Here is a 16031-nt window from a genome sequence, read left to right as displayed (position 1 = left end):
TCGCCCCGCTAACCCGCGCTCCCAGATCGATTCGACGACGGCGGCAGCTCCAGGTGGCCAGCGATGCTATTTTTGTGGAGGGGCCAAGCATCCACGGCAGCAGTGTCCGGCAAGAACGGCAATCTGCAGCCAGTGCGGTAAAAAAGGCCACTACGGCAAAGTCTGCAGGTCCAAGCCTAAAAACGGCAGTGCAGCTTGGTCTAAGTCTAAAAACGGCAGTGCTGCTTGTAACCCTCCAGAACGGAGACAATCTCCTTCGGCATCGCAGTACCCACGAGGTCCGACCATGTGCGAATCCAGGACGGCGCCATTGTGGCTGACGGAGGAGGAAGAAGACCACCAGGAGTCGCTGCGCTTGGCGCCCTCGCCCACATGCGATTCATGGGGGCGGCCATCATGGTCCACGACGACTAGGAGCGACCAGCAGGGGTCCTCAGCATCCACATCGGCAGCATGCAGCAGCGACCAGCAGGGGTCCTCAGCATCCACATCGGCAGCATGCAGTGGCGCCCAGGGGCCAACGGTGGCGTCGATCTCCCTGGATCAGACCAGGCACTACAGACTCGAACATTCTATGATGGATGTAAAGGTTAGTGGTAGAACTGTGAATTGTCTGTTTGACAGTGGGAGCACCGAAAGTTTCATACACCCTGAAACTGCTAAAAGGTGTGGACTCCGGGTTCTCCCTGCCAAGCAGACAATTTCCATGGCATCACGGTCCCGGTCTGTACCGATCCAAGGACGATGTATGGTAACTCTTGAGGTACAGGGCACAATTTACGAGCAATACAGGCTCCTTGTGTTACCTCACCTTTGCGCGCCAATTCTCCTCGGACTAAACTTTATGGCCCACATGAAGAGTGTGATCCTACAGTACGGTGGGCCACTCCCTTCACTGGCAGTAGGGAATCAGCCGCAGCCTCCAAATTGCCCAAAGCGCCCCGCATGCAATCTATCCACCCTGAAAATTACTACACCATCCCTTTTTAAAAATCTGGTTCCTGGCTGCAAGCCCATCGCTACTAAAAGTAGGCGTTACAGCGCTGAGGACCGGATCTTTATTAGATCTGAGGTTCAGCGGCTCCTCAAGAAAGGGATTATACAGGCCAGTGCTAGTCCGTGGAGAGCGCAGGTCGTGGTAGTCAAAAGCGGGAACATACCTCGGATGGTCATCGACTATAGTCAGACCATTAATCGTTATACGCAGCTGGATGCGTATCCTCTCCCGCGCATTTCTGATATGGTCAATCAGATTGCGCAGTACCGAGTGTTTTCTACCATAGACCTTAAGTCCGCCTACCATCAACTCCCCATCCGCCCAGAGGACCAACAATATACGGCTTTTGAGGCGGATGGTCGTCTATACCAATTCCTCAGGGTTCCATTTGGTGTCACCAATGGGGTCTCGGTCTTCCAGCGTGCTATGGACCGAATGGTGGACCAGAACGGGTTGCGGGCTACCTTCCCGTACCTGGATAACGTCACCATCTGCGGCCATGACCAGCAGGACCACGACACGAATCTCCAACACTTTCTGCGCACTGCTTCTCGCCTGAATCTGACCTATAACAGGGAGAAGTGCGTATTCCGTACGCGTAAGTTAGCCATCCTCGGATACGTGGTGGAAAACGGGGTCATTGGCCCTGATCCAGACCGTATGCGCCCACTCACTGAACTTCCCTTGCCCGCTAGCACGAAAGCACTGAGGAGATGCCTCGGGTTCTTTTCGTATTATGCACAGTGGGTCCCCAACTACGCGGACAAAGCTCGTCCGCTCATTAAGTCCACGACCTTCCCACTTACGCCGGAGGCCCAATTGGCCTTCAAGGTTTTGAAGAGCGACATCTCGAAAGCCACGATGCACGCGGTGGATGAATCCATTCCTTTCCAGGTGGAGAGTGATGCATCTGACTTCGCCCTAGCCGCCACACTAAACCAGGCAGGCAGGCCCGTCGCGTTCTTTTCCCGCACCCTTCAAGGCCCAGAAATTCGGCACTCAGCGGTGGAGAAGGAGGCTCAGGCCATTGTGGAAGCAGTCAGACACTGGCGCCATTACCTGGCAGGGAAGCGGTTCACCCTGATCACGGATCAACGATCCGTGGCGTTTATGTTCAGTAACACGCAGAGGGGCAAGATCAAGAACGATAAGATCTTGCGGTGGAGAATTGAGCTCTCCACCTATAATTACGATATTATGTATCGTCCAGGGAAGCTCAATGAGCCCTCGGATGCCCTCTCGCGCGGAACATGCGCCATCATGCAGGAGGACCGCTTGAAGGCTCTCCACAATGATCTGTGTCATCCTGGAGTCACCAGACTCTACCACTTCGTCAAAGCCCGCAACCTGCCTTACTCGGTGGAGGATGTCAGGTCAGTGACTAGAAGCTGTCGGATTTGCGCAGAATGCAAACCACACTTTTATCGACCAGACCGGGCACAATTGGTCAAGGCCACTCGCCCTTTTGAGAGGCTGAGTGTGGATTTTAAGGGCCCCCTTCCCTCAACGGACCGGAATGTCTATTTCCTCAACATAATAAGATCTTGCGGTGGAGAATTGAGCTCTCCACCTATAATTACGATATTATGTATCGTCCAGGGAAGCTCAATGAGCCCTCGGATGCCCTCTCGCGCGGAACATGCGCCATCATGCAGGAGGACCGCTTGAAGGCTCCGTTTGTTTTCCCCTGTGCGGACACGTCGACTGCCACCGTCATCAAGGTTTTCAGTGAACTTTTTACCCTGTTCGGGTACCCCTGCTACATTCATAGCGACAGGGGCTCGTCGTTCATGAGCAACGACTTGAGGCAATTCCTGCTCTCATTCGGGATTGCCTCTAGTAGAACCACGAGCTACAACCCTAGGGGTAACGGACAGGTGGAAAGGGAGAATGCTACAGTCTGGAAGGCTGTCCTACTGGCACTGAAATCCAGGGGCCTTCCAGTCTCCCGTTGGCAGGAGGTCCTTCCAAATGCGCTCCATTCTATCCGCTCCCTCCTGTGTACGGCAACCAATGCTACTCCCCACGAGAGGATGTTCTCATTCCCTCGGAAGTCGTCCTCGGGGACCTCATTGCCAGTCTGGTTGACGTACCCAGGACCCGTCCTTCTGCGGCGGCATGTGAGGGCTCGCAAGTCTGACCCTTTGGTCGAACCGGTCCAACTCCTCCACGCCAACCCTCAGTATGCCTATGTGGCATATCCTGACGGGCGAGAGGACACTGTCTCCATTAGAGACCTGGCGCCCGCAGGGGACGTAGCAACTCCTGTCGCTCCTATTCCCCCAGTCACGAATCCACTACTCCTCATTACTTCCCCAGACGTGGCGCGGTCAGCACCGGGACCAGTGCATAACACTTTTACTCCCATGTACAGCTTGCCTGAGACTCGGAGATCGGCGCCACCATCATCACCACCACCACTACCACCAAACGTTCCAGGATCCCCTGCACCATTGCCTCACCAGGGCCGGCCGGCCTGGGAGTCCTTGAGGGGACAGCCAGACGTTGCTTTGGAAAGAGCGCCACCACAAGCACCTGCTCCGGTTTCGCAACCGGTGTTGAGGAGATCGCAGCGTCGGTGCGGTCCTCCAGACCGTCTGGACTTGTGAATCCTGTGAATTGTCTGTTTATATGACCTGTTTTTCGTGCACCCCGCCACCTTTTGTTCTTAAAGGAGGGGTGAATGTGGTGAACCATCGTTGGTTCACCACTGGGGGTTGTTACTATGTTACTGTTGGGCTAGGGTGTTGTTACTGTGGGGGTTGTACTATGTTGTTGGGTTAGGGTGTTTACCTGTTATAAGAGTTATCATGGCACATTCCAGTGGGGTCCCACCTCCGGTGGCGAGGTATAAGACCCCCTGCTCCGGCAGGACCCCTTCAGTCTGAACTGGTGTATTCGTGTTAGTAGTTCCTTTGTTACTCTATTAAAGCCTCCAATACCGAAGCCTTGATTCCATGTGCTTATTGACGCGCATCATTCCTACTCCTGATCCTGTCCTGATGAGCTGTCCCCTCTTGGGGCCTCACCATCCTCAAAGTTCACACCTTCTGGTGGAGCCAGAATGGGGAATGCAGCAGGACCATCACAATGACTGACATCTTTTTAGGAGGGCATTGTAGGGCCCACCTGACCAACCCAGGCACCAGATCCAGTTCCCTCAGAACCTATGTTGCTGTATTAGTTATGAATCTGAATGTTGTCCAGACATAGTGAAGAGGGCATCTATCACCTGAGTGATGCACCGGTGTGTGCAGCCGCCTGTGAAATGCCAGAAGACCACGCTGATGAGGGCACTGACGTCTGTGACCACACGCCTGGAGAGCTGCAATCTCCTTCAACACTCGTTCTCGATAATCATCTGCCTGTAGATTCTGTCCTCAGGGTAATGTCTCCTTCTCCTTCACACCCCTTGTCCCTCTCCTCTGGCCTCCCAATGCCCAATGTCTGCCCCTCCTCTGGAGGTTGCTGCTCTCATCATAGAATTCCTAATGTGCAGAAAGAGGCCATTCGGTCCATTGAGCCTGCACCGACAACTATCCCACCTACGTCCAATCCCCATAACCTCATGTATTTACCCTGCTAATCCCCCTGACACCAAGGGGCAATTTAGCATGGCTAATCCGTGTTAGGATGATTGGTCATAATAAATTGCCCCTTAGTGTCAGGGGATCTAGCAGGGTAAATACATGGGGTTACAGGGATAGGGCCCGGGCGGGATTGTTGTTGGTGTAGGTTTGATGGACCGAATGGCCTCTTTCTGCACTATCGGGATTCTAGGATTAATCCACATCACCTTTGGACTGTGGGAGGAAATCGGAGCACCCAGAGGAAACCCACGCAGACTCGGGGAGAACGTGCAAACTCCACACAGACAGTGACCCAAGGCTGCAATTGAGCAGGGTCCCTGTTGCTGTGAGGTAGCAGTGCTAACCACTGTGCCACTCTATCTCTAATTTCTGAGGGTGCAGCACCCATTTCTAGATGCAGCCTTCCTGGTGCTAAGGTGAAGTCCAAACAGCCATCTTCAAATGCCCACATAATGCCAAGCAATGCCAGGAGGGTGAAAATTCTGGCTCCTCCCCTGACCTGGAATGGAATTTTAGATATAGTTGCTAAATCTGGTGGCCCCCTTGAATGTTGAATACTCTTAGTGGAGATGGGCTCTTTTTGAGTCCATAATGATGTAAATCAGGTCCCCTCTTGCCATGGGCCTGTTCCACACCAACACTCTCCTCGGCCCTTGGGAAAATGAGAGGGTTAAAAATAGAGGTGGAGCATCAGGCCCCACAGCCTGATGGCCATTTTTATCTCGGTCCTGCCTCCATTCCCATCCGATCTGGGAAAATCCAGCCCCGGGAATCTGAGGCCTGAATGTACAGGGCAAGCAGCTAACCAATCAGTCTGGAGGATCGTGAAGTTTGCAGTTCAAAGATTGAAAAGGAAGTGTAATTTCGAGAGGGTGAGTTCAGTGTCAAATCGGGTACAGAATGTGAGAGACAAAAAGATTGGATTAAGATAGAGAGAGGAAAAGTTTTACATTTTTAAAATATCCAACAACAATGACAACCAGAAGGAAAGGGACTCCATGTTTGTAATAATTTATTACAAATATGGAGAGGTTGTCCAAAAGTAATTAACACTCATGTCATGAAAAGGTAACAGACTTAAAATGACTTGAATGAAGTTTCTATGATGATTATACCTTGAATCATTATGCAAATACAAGAATTTCATACCATTCAATTCATTTCAATCTGAGATGCTGTTTTCACAAAGTTAATGGATAAACTGTACATTTCTTACAGAAACCTTTTGATATTTGCATTGAACATTCACATCTGATTTTGTGGTGGTGTTTAAAGTGTTTGTAGAAATCTAACCCCCATCCCCACCCGTCCTTAGGCTTAGAATCGTGATTTATCCTGTAGAGGAGGTCGGGCAATTCCGCAGTGTATTTTAGGGCGAATATCGCAGTGTAATTTAGGAAATATTGCAGTGTATTTTGGGAGAGTATTGTATATTTTAGGGAATACTGTAATATACTTTGAGGGATTTTGTGAGATGTTTTAGGGATATTGCAATATATTTTGAGGTATATTGTGGTATATTTGAGGGAATACTGCAGTATATTTTGAGGAATACCCCCCAGGTAAATTGGGGTCAAATTGCAGTGGTTTAAAACTGACTCTCTGCTGCCTATTGCCAGGTTTGGTGTGCGGTTCCCATGCATGTCGGATGCCTATGACAAGACCTTACGCCAGATGGCTTTGGACAGTTCCCAGGATCTGGGCTACCAAGACTTTATCCATGATGGGGTGTACTGCATGCTGGCTGGGCCCTCGTATGAAACAATTGCAGAGTCCCGTCTGCTGAAAATACTGGGAGCAGATGCAGTAGGTGAGATCTAAACTCTAACTTTACAAAAAGCAAAACCCTCTCCCTGTGAACAGCATTGCACCCAACCAAAGCAAATGCCAAAGGAGGTGCCCTTCCCTTCTTTCCTGACAGTAGCCTGCACAGTGAAAGCTGCCAGGCAGCCCACCTTGCTTCCGCCTTCTATTGCTGCACATGACAGAGGTGGAATTAGACTCAGTAGATTTTTGGGGGAGAGGGTTTCAGACCTCCGCCACCCTTTGTGTGAAGAGATGCTTCCTGCCTTCACCCGTGAACAGCTGAGCTGAAATGTCATGTCCAGGACTGCCCAACCAGAAGAAATGGTTTGTCTTTATCTGCCCTATCACATCCTTTAATCATCTTAAACAGTGACTCATGACGGGTGAAAACCTTCATTTAAATAAATGTATATATAATTAAAGACACCCCTTGCCAGATCTTTCCCCCTCACTAGATTTTCGGCACGTTGGCGAGCATTACAACAGGTTCACCCCGACATGAATCTGCCCTGGGGATCCCCCCAGGGGTGCAAACGTCACTGTAGCTTCCGGGGGAGAGGGACATGGCAGGCAGTGGTCCGACACTTCCCCCTGGTACAGGTTGGTACTGCCAGATGGACAGGGAGAAGTGGGGAAAGGGGGTGGGGGATGCTGGCGATGATCTGAGGAAAGGGATGATGGGGTGGGGGGACCAATGCTGGTAATGAATAGAACAAAGAACAAAGAACAGTACAGCACAGGAAACAGGCCCTTCGGCCCTCCAAGCCTGTGCCGCTCCTTGGTCCAACTAGACCAATCGTTTGTATCCCTCCATTCCCAGGCTGCTCATGTGACTATCCAGGTAAGTCTTAAACAATGTCAGCGTGCCTGCCTCCACCACCCTACTTGGCAGCGCATTCCAGGCCCCCACCACCCTCTGTGTAAAAAACGTCCCTCTGATGTCTGAGTTATACTTCGCCCCTCTCACCTTGAGCCCGTGACCCCTCGTGATCGTCACCTCCGACCTGGGAAAAAGCTTCCCACTGTTCACCCTATCTATACCCTTCATAATCTTGTACACCTCTATTAGATCTCCCCTCATTCTCCGTCTTTCCAAGGAGAACAACCCCAGTCTACCCAATCTCTCCTCATAGCTAAGACCCTCCATACCAGGCAACATCCTGGTAAACCTTCTCTGCACTCTTTCCAACGCCTCCACGTCCTTCTGGTAGTGCGGCGACCAGAACTGGACGCAGTACTCCAAATGTGGCCTAACCAGCGTTCTATACAGCTGCATCATCAGACTCCAGCTTTTATACTCTATACCCCGTCCTATAAAGGCAAGCATACCATATGCCTTCTTCACCACCTTCTCCACCTGTGTTGCTACCTTCAAGGATTTGTGGACTTGCACACCTAGGTCCCTCTGTGTTTCTATACTCCTGATGACTCTGCCATTTATTGTATAACTCCTCCCTACATTATTTCTTCCAAAATGCATCACTTCGCATTTATCCAGATTAAACTCCATCTGCCACCTCTCCGCCCAATTTTCCAGCCTATCTATATCCTGCTGTATTGCCCGACAATGCTCTTCGCTATCCGCAATTCCAGCCATCTTCGTGTCATCCGCAAACTTGCTGATTACACCAGTTACACCTTCTTCCAAATCATTTATATATATCACAAATAGCAGAGGTCCCAGTACAGAGCCCTGCGGAACACCACTGGTCACAGACCTCTAGCCGGAAAAAGACCCTTCGACCACTACCCTCTGTCTCCTATGGCCAAGCCAGTTCTCCACCCATCTAGCCACTTCTCCTTGTATCCCATGAGCCTTAACCTTCTTAACCAACCTGCCATGTGGGACTTCGTCAAATGCCTTACTGAAATCCATATAGACGACATCCACAGCCCTTCCTTCATCAACCGTTTTTGTCACTTCCTCAAAAAACTCCACCAAATTTGTAAGGCACGACCTCCCTCTTACAAAACCATGCTGTCTGTCACTAATGAGATTGTTTCGTTCTAAATGCACATACATCCTGTCTCTAAGAATCCTCTCCAACAACTTCCCTACCACGGACGTCAAGCTCACCGGCCTATAATTTCCTGGGTTATCCCTGCTACCCTTCTTAAACAACGGGACCACATTCGCTATCCTCCAATCCTCAGGGACCTCACCCGTGTCCAAAGAAGCGACAAAGATTTCCGTCAGAGGCCCAGCAATTTCATCTCTCGTCTCCCTGAGCAGTCGAGGATAGATGCCATCAGGCCCTGGGGCTTTGTCAGTTTTAATGTTCCCTAAAAAACCTAACACTTCCTCTCTTGTAATGGAGATTTTCTCTAACGGGTCAACACCTCCCTCCGAGACACTCCCGGTTAACACGCCCCTCTCCTTCGTGAATACCGATGCAAAGTATTCATTTAGGATCTCCCCTATTCTCTTGGGTTCTAAGCATAATTCCCCTCCTTTGTCCCTGAGAGGTCCGATTTTCTCCCTGACAACTCTTTTGTTCCTAACCTATGAATAGAATGCCTTAGGATTCTCCTTAATCCTGCCTGCCAAGAACATCTCGTGACCTCTTTTTGCCCTTCTAACTCCCCGTTTGAGTTCTTTCCTACTCTCTCTGTATTCCTCCAGAGCTCCATCTGTTTTCAGTTGCCTGGACTTAATGTACGCCTCCCTTTTCATTTTAATCAGAATGGGGGGTGGAAGGATGCTGATGCCAGCAATGATTGAGGTGGGGGTGGCGGTAGGCTTGTGAGTGGTGCGAGCGGGCCATAGACACCTATGTAGTGCCCGGGGGGTGGAGATTAATTTTTGTTCACGGCACCCCGATCTTAGTGGCGCTGGTTCCCAGCTCCAAGAGTCGCTGCATCGCCAGAGTGATCACGCAAACCACACGCATTATTTTTTGGCAGTTAAGGGGACAAGATCTGGGGAGAAAACTGGCTTATAAAATTAGGGAAGCCTTGCTAAAACTACACAAGACACTAGTTAGACCACACCTGGAATACTGTGAAAAGTGTTGGTCACCTTATCTAAGGAAAGATATACTGGCATTGGGAAGAAAGTTCACTAGACTGATCCCAGGTATGGAGGGATTTTCTTATGATGAGGGGTTGAGTGGAGTTTAGAAGAATGAAAGGCGACCTTATTGAGACAAATGCTGAGAGGTTGTTTCCCGTTGTGGGAGAGTCTCGGACCAGAGGGCATAATCTCAGAGTAAGGAGTCACCCATTTAAGACAGAGATGGGGAGGAAAAAATGCGAAGTGATGCATTTTGGTAGAACTAGCGTAGGGGGTAGCTATACGATAAATGGCAGAACCATAAAGGGTGTAGATACACAGAGGGACATGGGTGTGCAAGTCCACAGATCCTTGGAGGTGACGTCACAGGTGGAGAAGGTAGTGAATAAGGCATATGGCATGCTTGCCTTTATAGGACGGGGTCTGATGTTGCAGTTGTATAGAACGTTGGTTCGGTCGCATTTGGAATACTGTGTCCAGTTCTGGTCGCCACACTACCAGAAGGACGTGGAGGCTTTAGAGAGAGTGCAGAGGAGGTTTACCAGGATGTTGCCTGGTATGGAAGGGCTTAGTTATGAGGAGAGATTGGGTAAACTGGGGTTGTTCTCACTGGAAAAACGGAGGATGAGGGGTGACCTAATAGAGGTGTATAAAATTATGAAAGGCATAGATAGGGTGAATGGTGGGAAGCTTTTTCCCAGGTCGGTGGTGACGTTCATGAGGGGTCATAGGTTCAAGGTGAGGGGGGGGAGGTTTAACACGGATATCAGAAGGACATATTTTACACAGAGGGTGGTGGGGGCGGCACGGTAGCACAGTGGTTAGCACTGCTGCTTCACAGCTCCAGGGTCCCGGGTTCGATTCCCGGCTCGGGTCACTGTCTGTGTGGAGTTTGCACATTCTCCTCGTGTCTGCGTGGGTTTCCTCCGGGTGCTCCGGTTTCCTCCCACAGTCCAAAGATGTGCTGGTTAGGTTGATTGGCCAGGTTAAAAAAAAAATTGCCCCTTAGAGTCCTGGGATGCGTAGGTTAGAGGGATTAGTGGGTAAAATATGTGGGGATAGGGCCTGGGTGGGATTGTGGTCGGTGCAGACTTGATGGGCCGAATGGCCTCCTTCTGCACTGTAGGGTTTCTATGATTCTATGATTCTATGTACTGCCGGGCAAGGTGGTGGAGGCGGACACACTGGGAACGTTTAAGACTTATCTAGATAGCCACATGAACGGAGTGGGAATGGAGGGTTACAAAAGAATGGTCTAGTTTGGACCAGGGAGCGGCGTGGGCTTGGAGGGCCGAAGGGCCTGTTCCTGTGCTGTATTGTTCTTTGTTCTTTGAATTTCTTCTCTGAGAGTAATGAATCTGTGGAATTCTTTACCTCAGAGGGCTGTAGAGGTTGGGTTGTTAAGTATGGCTGAGATAGAATCATAGAAATCATAGAATCATAGAAACCCTACAGTACAGAAAGAGGCCATTCGGCCCATCGAGTCTGCACCGACCACAATCCCACCCAGGCCCTACCCCCATATCCCTACATATTTTACCCACTAATCCACGCAATTTTAGCATGGCCAATCAACCTAACCCGCACATCTTTGGACTGTGGGAGGAAACCGGAGCACCCGGAGGAAACCCACGCAGACACGAGGAGAATGTGCAAACTCCACACAGACAGTGACCCAAGCTGGGAATCGAACCCAGGTCCCTGGAGCTGTGAAGCAGCAGTGCTAACCACTGTGCTACCGTGCCGCCCCTTTTAATCAGTAAGGGAATCAAGGGTTATGGGGATAAGACGGGAAAGTGAAGTTGAGGATTATCATATCAGATCAATCATAATCTCATGGAATAGCGGAGCAGACTCGATAGGCCAAATGGACTACTTTTGCTCCTATGTTTTATGGTCGAATGAATTTCCATCTCGAAAAGACATGAATGATCCAGATGTGAGTTCACAAAAATTGGACAGATTAATTGTTATGTTTACTGATCACAGCTTTTTCTTTCCTGACTTTTCTTTTAAAATTTGTTTTTATTTCTCAACCTTGCGTGGAGAGATTTAACCACTATTCCAGTGGATTGTTTGTTCAGAATTGAACTCACACATACCCACCACACTCCTGTACCCAAACTTCTTGCCGTTAATAAAGGTAGAATGGTAACCAGAAGATGTTCCCTGAAAGGGCAGTGGAAGCAAATTCAGTAAGAACTTTCAAAAGGGAATGGGATAAGTGTTTGAAGGGAAAATATGTGCAGATATACGGGGAAGGAGAGTGGGATTAATTGGATAGCTCGATCAAAGGGCAAGCGCACGTGTGATGGGCTAAATAGCCTCCTTCTATGATACTTAATTTTGCCTCTTAATTCCTGATAGCATCCCAACTGCTGCACTCTGAATCCGTTGAGAGTGGATGATGGTATTAAACGATCAGTGTGTTGAGTCTGGCTCAGGTGAACGCTTACTAATTTGCCGGAATTCTACTGCCTCACCCACCAGCAGGCAAGGGGCAAACAATGAAAATGTCCATTGATCTTGGGTGAGAATTTCCAGTCTCGCTGAAGCAAGGCTGTAAAATCCTCCTCATTGAATCTTATCAAATTCTGACAGGGCTGGACAGACTGAATGCATTGGTACTACTTCCTCTGGCTGGAAGGCATCTAGAACAAGGGGTGACAGACTCAGGACACCCGCTAAGCCATTTTGGGCTGAGATGAGAAATTCGCTCAGTGTGGTGAACCTGTGGAATTCTCAACCACAGAAGGCTGTGGAGACTGATTACATTTTAAGAAGGAAATGGATAGATTTCTGGACCCGAAAGCTGTCAAGGCATATGGGGAGAGCACAGGAGTAGACACATGATCATATTGAATGGCGGGAGCAGGCTTGAAGAGCCGAATGGCCTAATCCTGCTCCAATTTCTATGTTTCAACTCCATCCAGTTATTTAGTAGGCTGATGTTGAAAGTGTTTTTCTCGGCAGGTATGAGCACAGTGCCTGAGGTGATCCTCGCTCGACATTGCGGAATGCGAGTGTTTGGCATCTCCCTCATCACCAACAAGGTCGTGATGGACTATAACAGCCAAGAGAAGGCCAATCACGAGGAAGTCCTCCAAACCTCAAGGCACCGAGCTGAGGCCCTCCTGAGGCTGATCAGCAATCTCGTGGGGAAGATAAACTGAGCAAGCTGACACTAGCTGAGCAGGAAATGGCAGTGGCCATGTGTCCTGATTGCAATAATATCATTAACAAATGGGGAGTGAAATCGGACATGTGCGGGAGATGCAAAACATGGAGAATTGAATTGGTCACCCCATCGTGCATAGCACCCAATTCACAGTCAGACCACTAGATGCCTGACATACACCCCAATCCCACCTACCCACCCAGTACAACAACCCACCTCCCCTCCCACCGCAACACAGTTATAAACCCCAACCCACCCATAGTCCACCTACCCATGATATTGGCCCTTTACAGACTCAAAGGGCCCCCAGCTCCTAAGTCCTATCTTCCTATCTAGCACTTACCAATCCATAAACCCTCCCTAACAATGCTGTACCTACCTCAGAGACTGCAGCGATTCAAGAAGGTAGCTCACCACCACCTTCTCAAGAGCAATTAGAAGAATCATAGAAAGAGTCATAGAAACCCTACAGTGCAGAAGGAGGCCATTCGGCCCATCGAGTCTGCACCGACCACAATCCCACCTAGGCCCTACCCCCACATATTTTACCCGCTAATCCCTCTAACCTACACATCCCAGGACTCTAAGGGGCAATTTTTAACCTGGCCAATCAATTTTTAACCTGGCCAATCAACCTAAGGCTAATCCCTCTAACCTACACATCCCAGGACTCTAAGGGGCAATTTTTAACCTGGCCAATCAATTTTTAACCTGGCCAATCAACCTAAGGGATGGGTAATAAAAGCTGGCCTAGCCAGTGACGCCCACATCCTGTAAAGAAATTTAAGAAATGTTTTGCCCTGTTTTCTCCATATGTCCCTTCATCTGATACACCTTCAGCTGTTCCCACCAGTTATAGTCTGCCTGAAGTTCACTGTTTGACTTCTGGCAGTGTAACAGAACAGACCACATGTCCAATTTCACTCCCAAACTGTTTTTCATATTTATAATAAGAATAGCAGAAGTCTCCTAGCTAATATCTATTTCTAATACTTATTATTGTGGATAAAAAGAAAATGGATTTCTACTGATAAAAAAGACATTGCAGAGTACTTCTTGAAATGTGTGCTTCGATTTATTGGGGAGTCCCTCAGGATCATGGATGACTTCTGCTCCGGTTTAATGGGTTCTGAGCTGGCTGATAATTCCAATGCACGATCTGCAGACTCTGCCATTTGTGGGGCAGGTAATGCTGGAAGGGTAGATGGGTTGTTTGGAGATTTACAAATACCTTCTAAAGTCAGAGGGTATGTTTGACTTCTTCAGGGAGGCTTTGAGGACATCCCTGAATCATTTCCACTGTCCTCCTGGGGGTCTCCTATCTCCCAGTTCTGAGTAGTTACTGTTGTAATATCAGACACAGGACAGCTAATTTGCCCTCAGCAAACCCCAAGAAACAGCAATGTGATCATGACCAGATATTGGCCCAGAACAGCTGTTCCCCTGGGTTGAGCTTCTCCAAAACTCCCCTAAATGTCCCAAGGCAAAGATTGCACAGAGTTTGCCCAGGAGGTTGAAACTTTGCAATAATTCTGCACCAGCAACGATCCGATAACCTGATTTAAATCAGAGACTTCTCATGGGCCTGACTCTCTGAGCAGAAAAGTTACTCTGGGAAAGTTCGAAGGACTAAAACCATTTCTATGGTACTGACACCCCCCTGTCAACCCCCACCCTCTCCCCCCCCCCCCCCCCCCCCCCCCCCGCCCCCCCAGAATGTCCCTTAATACTCCTGACTACCTCCAACTATCCTTGCACCCTCTCACTACCCTGACTACCCCTTGGCCCCTCACCCCATGATTACCTTCCCACCCTCGTAACTTCATTCCAGGCCTGCCAATTACCCCCCTCAACTACCCTCCTGAACCCCAACTATACCCCCACCTGCCCAACTATTCACCTGAGCTCCTGAATATCCCGCAACCCTCCCCACTCGACTACCCCCCAACTACCCCATATGTTTGTGACTAATCCCTGACCCACCAACAGCCCCCTGATTTACCCCCATGCACCATCCAACCCAATCGGAAAAAACATGTTGGACCAATACTCTTCTTTTGAAGTTTTTACTTTTTTTCATTCTGGAAAATCAGGAAAAATTTGACAAAGATGTCAAGGACACAAGACAAAGGGAGTATTAATGGTAGTGTTAAAGACTAAAGAAGGTGTGAATAGTGGCATAAAGGTGAGATAGCAGAATGTGTTAATATTAAAACAAGGTCAGCTCTCTGTGAGAGCAAAACTTAAGAACAAGTTATAAATGGTGCTGAAGGGGTGGATATGAGGATGGGGGGGTTGGAAAATTTACATTAAAAAGGGATCAAGATGGAGAAGAGACTTCATGATATTGAGATTGTTGAACTCAATGTTAAGCCCAGGAGTGGGATTTTATGGCCTCGCTTGGGCGAGACCGGAAATTCCTGCCCGAGGTCAATGGAGATTTCCATTGTCAGATCCTCGTCCGCTCCGATTCTGGGTGGGAAGGTGGTAGAGTTCCGGCCCACAAGTCTGTAAAGTGCCGAATCAGTTCTTAAATTTTGCTTTCACTGAACCTTGTGCTGTTATTAACACATTCTGCTGCCTTACCTTTCTGCCACAATCAGCACCTTTTTTAGTCTTTAACACTCCCTTTGTCTTGTTCTCATGACATCTTTGTCAATCTCTCCTGAGCTACCACCAATCCCTAACCTTCTATTTTGCTTCACGTTCTCTGCCCCTCTTAAACTGTATAAAACCCATCACAATTCCCCCTCTCTTTAGGTCTGAAGAAGTTATTCAAATTGAAAACATTAACTCTGTTTTTCTCTCTGCCAGACATGCTGAGTATTTCCCGCATTTCCTGTTTTAATTCCATGATATTGTATCACTAGTTGTTTCACACAGGGAATTCCTCTGGGACTGGCTGTTTTCCCTTTACACTGACTTTGAGCATTGAGATTTTATCTGACCTGGAACTAATGTTTATACCAGTAGTCGCACCCTCATGGTTGACTGGCCTTTCTGTTTGTACATCAGTAAATCTGTTTCACAATTACAGGGTGATGCTAATGTGTGATAAAAGACTGCCTTGATACTAACACATCAGCGAGAATTACCAGCTTGTAGTAATAGGATGTTAAACCACACATAGCAGCAAAATAAATTTAAATTGGAACTTTTTCATTGTGTGTTTATTGCAAAAAAGAAACAAAAAGAACTGAAATCAGAGTGGAGAAGAGAAACTTACTCTGACATATTCTGTCAAGATGTGGAGATGCCGGCGTTGGACTGGGGTAAACACAGTAAGAAGTTTAACAACACCAGGTTAAAGTCCAACAGGTTTATTTGGTAGCAAAAGCCACACAAGCTTTCGGAGCTGCAAGCCCCTTCTTCAGGTGAGTGGGAATTCTGTTCACAAACAGAGCATATAAAGACACAAACTCAGGTTTATTTGGTAGCAAATTGAGT

The 16031-nt window shown here is 48.7% G+C and overlaps 1 protein-coding gene across 2 annotated transcripts in view; it reads left to right on the top strand.

Annotated features, from left to right (window-relative positions):
* Positions 1-15742, top strand: part of pnp6 (purine nucleoside phosphorylase 6) — a 77574-nt gene extending 61832 nt beyond the window's left edge. For both annotated transcript variants that reach the window (XM_078211181.1, XM_078211180.1), the window contains exons 5-7: positions 6207-6397; positions 12380-12624; positions 12780-15742. In XM_078211181.1, the coding sequence (XP_078067307.1) occupies positions 6207-6397; positions 12380-12579 (391 nt within the window). In that variant the 3' untranslated portion in view covers positions 12580-12624; positions 12780-15742. The remainder of the gene's footprint in view (positions 1-6206; positions 6398-12379; positions 12625-12779) is intronic.
* Positions 15743-16031: the final 289 nt, after the last annotated feature.

The sequence above is a fragment of the Mustelus asterias genome, chromosome 4, assembly GCF_964213995.1.
Source record: "Mustelus asterias chromosome 4, sMusAst1.hap1.1, whole genome shotgun sequence".
Taxonomy (NCBI): domain Eukaryota; kingdom Metazoa; phylum Chordata; class Chondrichthyes; order Carcharhiniformes; family Triakidae; genus Mustelus; species Mustelus asterias.
Note: the sequence above shows the minus strand (reverse complement) of the source record. Positions and strands in the feature narration are given on the sequence as shown.